The sequence below is a fragment of the Jaculus jaculus genome, chromosome 12, assembly GCF_020740685.1.
Source record: "Jaculus jaculus isolate mJacJac1 chromosome 12, mJacJac1.mat.Y.cur, whole genome shotgun sequence".
Classification (NCBI taxonomy): Eukaryota; Metazoa; Chordata; class Mammalia; order Rodentia; family Dipodidae; genus Jaculus; species Jaculus jaculus.
Genome location: NC_059113.1, coordinates 87,640,734 through 87,648,919, shown reverse-complemented (window position 1 = coordinate 87,648,919; position 8,186 = coordinate 87,640,734). Strand labels below are relative to the sequence as shown.

The 8,186-nt window shown below is 44.8% G+C and overlaps 1 protein-coding gene across 1 annotated transcript in view; it reads left to right on the top strand.

Moving 5' to 3' along the window:
- Setd7 (SET domain containing 7, histone lysine methyltransferase) overlaps positions 1 to 8,186 on the top strand; it is a 77,538-nt gene that overhangs the window by 42,964 nt on the left and 26,388 nt on the right. The window contains exons 4-5 of the mRNA XM_045130634.1: positions 568 to 715; positions 8,027 to 8,108. Of these exons, the coding sequence (XP_044986569.1) occupies positions 568 to 715; positions 8,027 to 8,108 (230 nt within the window). The remainder of the gene's footprint in view (positions 1 to 567; positions 716 to 8,026; positions 8,109 to 8,186) is intronic.

Here is an 8,186-nt window from a genome sequence, read left to right as displayed (position 1 = left end):
AAAAAAAAAAAAAGTCTTACCAAGGGTGAGGGAGGATGGTTCACAGGGTAAAAAGTGCTACTCCAGCATGAAAACCTCAATTTGATCCCTAGCACCACCATAAAGAAAATAAGCATGCCTAGTAACACCCCCCCCCCCCAGCTGAGAAGAGCAGAGCTAGGCGGATCCTGGGGCTCACTGCTCAGCCAGCCCAATGCGAGGGAGGAAGGGAGGAGCAGTGGAAGTACCAGGTTCAATGAGAGGGACCCTCTTTCAAAGAAATAAAGTAGAAGAACATAGCCGGGTGTGGTGGCGCACGCCTTTAGTCCCAGCACTCGGGAGGCAGAGGTAGGAGGATTGCTGTGAGTTCGAGGCCACCCTGAGACTCCACAGTGAATGCCAGGTCAGCCTGAGCTAGAGTGAGACCCTACCTCAAAAAGCAAAAAAAAAAAAGAGTAGAAGAGCGTTACAAGAGGACGGCTGACACACTTCTCTGGTTTCCACACACTTGTGCATAGGGCACGTGCACACACACACACATATACACATGGCACCACATTCACACAGTCAGACCAGGTGGTTCTTCAGATCTGTGCAAAAGGCACGTCCCACTTAGCCTCAGCTCTGCACAACTGCGCAAGGCCACGCCCGCCCTCTTCAGAGCCCATCCTCTCGCCCGCGGGGAGCTCCCACTGCATGGATGTGAACCCCACAGAATCCGTTCTGCGGGGCCGGGGTGGGGGGGAATGCCACACCAAAACATTTTTTTTTCCTGGGGATAAAAATCACTTATAGAAAAATTAGGAATCATGGAAAATGCTAATAAAAATTTTTTAAAAAAGAAAGCAAAAAAATTAGGAAAATATACAATAAAAATAAGATCTTGTTTTTGAGTGGCATAATATCAGAAAGCTGTTGGAGATCATTTGATTGCTTGGGTTATATGTGGATGGAGGAATACTTAGGCATTAGTAGACCTAAATTATACTCATTTGGGATATGAAGAAAATTTTCCAAAGGAAGAGTGTCCAAAACTGAGAAATCTTTCATTTGCATTTAGGGCCAATTTGGGTTGCTTTAAATATCTCTTTGGGGCTGGAGAGATGGCTTAGCAGTTAAGGCACTTGCCTGCAAAGCCAAAGGATCCCAGTTCAATTCTCCAGGACCCACATAAGCCAGATGCACAAGGGGGCGCATGCATCTGGAGTTTGTTTGTAGTTTCTGGAGGCCCCATTCTCTCTCGCTCTCACTCTCTCCCTCAAATAAATAAGTTAACTAAATGTTAAAACTGGAAAGAATACAAACGCAAAGCAGGTCATGGAACGGAAAAGGGAGATCAGTAGGGAAAGTGGCAGAATCTGACTAAACTCTGGAGTGTAGTTCAGTGTAACGTATCTATATTGTTTCCAATTTTGGACAATGTCCCATGGAATGTAAGACGTTACATTGGAAGAAGCACTGGAAACACTCTGTGCTTGCTCTGCAACACTTACACTTAAAATTATACCAAAGGGAAGTTTCTTTAAAAAAAAATAAAATTGGACTGGAGAGATAGCACAGAAGCTAAAGGCATTTGCTTGCAAAGCATGCTGTCCTGGGTTCAATTCCCCAGAACTCATGTAGAGGCAGACACATAAAGTGGAGCATGTGTCTGGATTCTTCTCAACAATAGGAAGACCTGGCATGACCACATTCTCTCTCTCAAATAACATTTTATTTTATTTTACTTATTTGAAAGACAAGAAAAAGAGGCAGAGAGAGAGAAAGAGAGAGAATGAGCACACCAGGGCCTTTAACCACTACAAAGGAACTCCAGAAGCATGTGCCACCATGTGCATCTGGCTTATGTGGGTCCTGGGGAATTGAACCTGGGTACTTTATTATTTTTTTTACTAACAACTTCCATGACTGTAAACAATATCCCATGGTAATGCCCTCCCTCCCTCCACTTTCCCCTTTGAAACTCCATTCTCCATCATATCCCCTCCCGATCTCAATCAGTCTCTCTTTTATTTTGATGTCATGATCTTTTCCTCCTCTTATGATGGTCTTGTGTAGGTAGTGTCAAGCATTGTGAGGTCATGGATATCCAGGCCATTTTGTGTCTGGGGGGGAGCACGTTGTAAGGAGTCCAACCTTTCTTTGGCTCTTACATTCTTTCTGCCACCTCTTTCACAATAGACCCTGAGCCTTGGAAGGTGTGATAGAGATATTGCAGTGCTGAGCACTCCTCTGTCACTTCTTTCCAGCACCATAGTGCCGTCTGAGTCATCTCAAGGTCACTGCCATCTGAAAAGAGAAGATTCTCTACCAAAAGTGAGAGTAGCATTAGTATATGGGTATGAACATTAAGAGAAGTGCTTACTGGGCAGTTTGATGAACATAGTATACACATTTAGCCAGACAGCAGCAGACATTACACCCCCAAGACTCATGACTACCCCTGTTGTAGGTTTTCAGTATCAAGGATGTATTCCCTCCCATGGAGCGGGCCTCCAGTCCAATTAGAGGGCAGTTGGTTTCCACCATGACAGACGTGCCACTATTGCACCCATTGGCTCATTTGGCTTGGTTGGCCAAATATAAGGCTTGCAGTGTTCACTGTTGAGTATTTTCACTGGTGATTTCTTTCTCTCCCATTGAACTGCATGCAGAATGTCTTCTTCCAGCTTTCTGTCAGCTGGTCTACATGGAAGAGGTTTTCAGCTCAGTTCCATCAGGATTTCTCAGGGGCCTTGCAGCCCAAGTATGTGGAGTCTTCAGCAATAGGGTCTTAACATCTATTCCTTGTGGAAAACCAAGGGCTTTGGCAATGGCCTGTAATGTTTTGGGGGCATCAGGGACTTCCCTGGCCAACAACCCACTGGAAGGTATTTGGGTACTTTATTTTTAATAGTATTTGTGGGGGTTTTTTGTTTGTTTGTTTGTTTTTTTTGTTTGTTTGTTTTTTTGGTTTTTTGAGGGAGAATCTCACTCTAGCTCAGGCTGACCTGGAATTCACTATGTAGTCTCAGGGTGGCCTCAAACTCATGGCGATCCTCCTACCTCTGCCTCCCAAGTGCTGGGATTAAAGGCAGGCACCACCATGCCCGGCATAGTTTTTTTTGAAAGGAAGAAAGTGTTACATTATTCTTGTGACTTTATTCGGTGTGTGTGTGTACGTTTGGCAGTCAGAAGACAGCTTTCACCACTTTGGGGTCATTCCTTGATCCTTGCTTTCCACCTCATTTGAGGCACCATCTCTTGTTCACTAATCTGTTGACAGAATAGGGCTCATAAACTTCTGGGAAGTTCAGTCTCCACCTAACCTCCTTTCTCACCAAAGGTGTGCTGGGATGACAGAAGTCTGATGCATCTTCCAACATTTTACACAGGGTCTGGGAATCCAAATTCAGGTCCACAGTTGCAGGGCAAGTCCTTTATCTGCTGAGCCACCTCCCTGGCCCCTAAAATGTTTTAAAATAAGACCTGGAGATGCAAAGTTTATTTTCTTTTGTTTGAGATATTATATATTTTTATGGTGATGAGGCTCAAAGGCAGGGCTATGTGTACATACCAGACAAGTGTTCTATCATGTTCCCAAAGACACTGCCATTTTTGCTTTGTGTTTGTTTGTTTGGTTGACTTTGTTTTGTTTTGTTTTTTTAACTTTTTTGTTTGTTTTATTTATTTTTTTTATTTGAGAGAGACAGACACAGAGAGAAAGAGGCAGATAGAGAGAGAGAGAGAATGGGCACATCAGAGCCTCCAGCCACTGCAAACAAATTCTAGATGCTTGCGCCCCCTTGTGCATCTGGGTAACATGGGTCCGGGGGAATTGAGCCTCGAACCAGGGCCCTTAGGCTTCACAGGCAAGCACTGAACTGCTATGCCATCTCTCCAGCCCTGGTTTTGGTTTTTTTGAGGTAGGGTCTCGCTCTAGTCCAGGCTAACCTGGAATTCACTATGTAGTCTCAAGGTGACCTCGAATTCACAGTGATCCTCTTACCTCTGCCTCCCGAGTGATGGGATTAAAGGTGTGTGCCACCACTCCCTGCCCTATGCTACAAATTTTAAAACTACAGAAGGGACAGCATGTTTTGGTGATAAGAGGCTAAGAATTACCTAATTTGAATCTCATTTCTAATGTTTACTATGTTGTGGTCTTGAACAAGTTGATTTTCAGAATTTATATCTTCATTATGGAATATGCATAGATTAGCACCAGAATGAAAGTTGTTATTGCTTTCTTCTTGGTCAAAATAAGAAATAGATTTTTGGGGTTAGGGAGATTGCTCAGTGGTTTAAAGCACTTGCTTACAAAGTCTGATGTGGTGGGGTTCAATTTCTTAGGACCCTCATAAAGCCAGATGCACATAACTGCATGCATCTAGAGTTTGCAGCAGTAAGAAGTCCTGGTGTGGCCATACTCTCTGTTTCTCTCTCAAATAAATAAAAAAATTAAATAGATTTTGAGGGGCTAGAGAAATGACTTAGCAGTTAAGGCATTTGCCTGCAAAGCCTAAGGACCAAGGTTTAGTTCCCCAGAACTCATGTAAGCCAGATACACAAGGTGGTGCATGTGTCTGGAATTTGCAGTGGCTGGAGGCCCTGGCATGCCCTGTCATCTGTCATCTATCTATCTATCGAATTTTTCCTCTCTCAAATAAATAAATAAAATATTTTGAAATTTGAGCTGGATGTGGTGATACACACCTTTAATTCCAGCACTGGGGAGGCCGAGGTGGGAGGATCACTGCGAGTTCGAGGCCACCCTGAGACTACATAGTGAACTCGAAGTCAACCTGAGCTAAAGTGAGACCCTACCTCGAAAAACCAAAAGAAAAAAAAAATTTTTTTTTTTTGGTTTTTCAAGGTAGGGTCTCACTGTAGCCCAGGCTGACCTGGAATTCACTATGGAGTCTCAGGGTGGCCTCGAACTCGCAGTGATCCTCCCACCTCGGCCTCCCCAGTGCTGGAATTAAAGGCGTGCACCACCACGTCCGGCAGGAAAAAAAAAAAAAATTAATAGATTTTGAAAGTGATACTTCTCAAAGAAATATTTTTGTCTATTGTATTTTCTCCCCCTCAAGTTTGTTAAGACAAAAAGAGGGGGCTATTTATTGACAAAACGCTGGAAGATCTTAGGTGCTTTAAAGAAATGGGTCTCAAAAGGGTTAGGAAACAGGGCTGCTCGTGGGTAACCGTATCTCTCCTACGCTCCATCTTGTTGAACTGCTGAGCAGCCAGGGAATTCGATGTTGCCAGGTCATGTGAAATCGCTGGGTAACCCAGGCTGGCCTCAAACGCACAGTGAGCCTTCTGCCTCGGCCTCCCAAGTACTGCAATTACACGTGGGAGCCACCACACCCCAACAAAGAAGTGCATGCTAATCAAATGTCATAGAACAAACTAGAGCAGAAAGAAAAAGCAAAGGTGTGTTCTGTTTGGCTGGAGCCCAGGCTTGGCTGAGGGCCAGGAGCAGGGACCATCGCTCTGGGCTTCCAGAATGGAGCATATGTAAGATCACGCGGATAGCCCTAATGAAGTGCTCTGCACGTCGTTAGCACTCACTGCACATTTGTGATGAAAGCTTTTATCTGAGGAAGGAGACAGGCACTCACGCAGTGCAATACGATACAACAGTGCCACGCAATATAACACAACATACATTCCGCTTCCAAGTTTGTCTTGGGGCTGGGGTACTGCCCACTGGCAGCATGCGTGAGGCTCTGGGCTCGCCACCACACAAAGGCAGTTTGGCTTAAAGGCTGGAAAGATGGTTCTGTGGTTGAGTGCTTCTTATACAAGCTTGAGACTACTGAATTCTAAGCCTCGAAGCCCATGTGCAAATAGCTGACTGTGTTGCCGGGCGTGGTGGCGCACGCCTTTAATCCCAGCATTCAGGAGGCAGAGGTAGGAGGATCACTGTGAATTCAAGGCCATCCTGAGACTACAGAGTGAATTCCATCCAGGTCAGCCTGGGCAAGAGTGAGACCCTACCTTGAAAAACAAACAAACAAACAAAAGATTATTTAATGAGATTATTAGCAATGTCTTAGTGCCAGAAATAATACACTTTGCAGGAATGAGCCCTCTAGTTCCAAATCTCATTTCTCTACTTATTAACGCTCAGAACATAATATATTGCACTGTGAGAATACCGTGAGAATTCATTTGACTAAAGAAGAGTCAAGCAAAAATAGGGATGCCCGATTTCATTTTGATTGTGCTTTAAAAAAAATTTTATTTAAAAAAGAGAGAATGGGCATGGCCAGGGCCTGTAGCCACTGCAAATGAACTCTGGATGCATGTGCCACCTTGTACATCTGGCTTTATGTGGGTGCCTTAACTGCTATACCATCTCTCCAGCCCCTGATTGTGCTTTTTGTCTCTTGAGAAAGGGTATCATCGCATAGCCCAGATCAGCCTCTTAACTCATGTCCATCCTCCTGCCTCAGCCTCCTAAATGCTGGAATTATAGGCACATGACACCCTATCCAGCACAAATATGGCTGTCTTCTGTTTGGTTTGTTTTATTTTAGTATAAGGTCTCACGTAGCCCAGGTTGGCCTTGTACACTCAATACAGCGAAACATGACTTTGAGCTTCTGCTCCTCCTGCCTCCGCCCATCCCCCAGCTTGTACGCCACCTCCAGACTTTGCCACAGTAGGCAAGCACTGCGCCATCCAGGGCACATCTGCAGCCTCTCCCAAGTGTGCTGCTGTTACTGTGGAGCCTGGGTCTCACACGGTAGCCCAGGCTAGTCTGTAACTCGAGGCAGTCCTCCTGCCTCAGGCTCTGAGTGTGAGGATTACACCACCACACCTGGTACAAGTAGAGATCTTTTTATTTTTACTTATTTAAAAAAAAAATTTTCTGCCAGGCGTGGTGGCGCACGCCTTTAATCCCAGCACTCAGGAGGCAGAGGTAGGAGGATCACTGTGAGTTCGAGGCCACCCTGAGACTCCTTAGGTCCCCCTTACCTCAAAAAACCAAAACAATAAAAATGAAAAAAATTTCTGATGAGTGGATAATGAAGATGTGGCACATTTATACAATGGAGTTCTACTCAGCAATAAAGAAAAATGAAGTTATGAAATTTGCAGAAAAATGGATGGACCTGGAAAGGATTATACTAAATGAGGTAACCCAGGCCCAGAAAGCCAAGCGCCACATGGTCTCTCTCATATGTGGATCCTAGCTACAGATGATTGGGCTTCTGCATGAGAAGGAAAATACTTGGTAGCAGAGGCCAGTAAGTTAAAAAGGAGACATAAAGGGAAGAGAAAGGAAGGGAGGAGGGTACTTAATAGGTTGATATTGTATATATGTAAGTAGAATGATTGAGATGGGGAGGGGATATGATGGAGAATGGAATTTCAAAGGGAAAGTGGGGGGGGGGGAAGGAGGGTATTACCATGGGATATTTTTTATAATCATGGAAAATGCTAATAAAAATTGTGAAAAGAAAAAAAACATTTTTTTTGAGAAGAGAGAGTATAGGTACACCAGGGCTTCCTGCCGCTGCAACTGAACTCCAGATACATGCACCGCTTTGTTCATCTGGCTTTGCATGGGCACTGGGGAATTGAACCCAGGCAGGCAGGCTTTTAACAGCTGAGCCATCTCCCCAGTCCACAAGTAGGGATCTGATCTTAAGAGATAAGTCTCGTGAGGGCTTCAAGTCTGGAAATAAGTTGGGCCTAGTGACAGAGGTGTGTAATTGCAGCTCCTCAGCAGGCTAGAGCAAGAGTTCAAGTTCAGGGCCAGCCTGGGCAACTTAGTGAGCCCTTACAAAAGGAGGGCTAGGGTGATACACAGCTCAGTAGTAGAGTGACTACCTAGTGTGCATGAAGCCCTACGTTCAGCCCCTAGTACAGAAGGAAAAAAAAAACTAAAAATAAAGCTGAAGAGTGAATTTAACAGCTGTCCATTTATTTCAGCTGGCATAACCACAGTGGCATGCGCAGTGGTTTAGCCTTCCTCATCCAGTGGGAAGTGCACAACATCTGTGTTTTCTGCCAGGGCTCTGCGTCTGAACTGCCTTGTTTCTTTGCTTTGTAGGCTCTGTGTACCACTTTGATAAGTCGACCTCTTCTTGCATCTCGACCAATGCTCTTCTTCCGGATCCTTATGAGTCGGAGAGGTACGGTTTTCTTTGTGGCTTGTATCGCATTGTTTATGTGAGGCTTAACACCCAAGTGGTGGGCACCAGCCGCCCCTG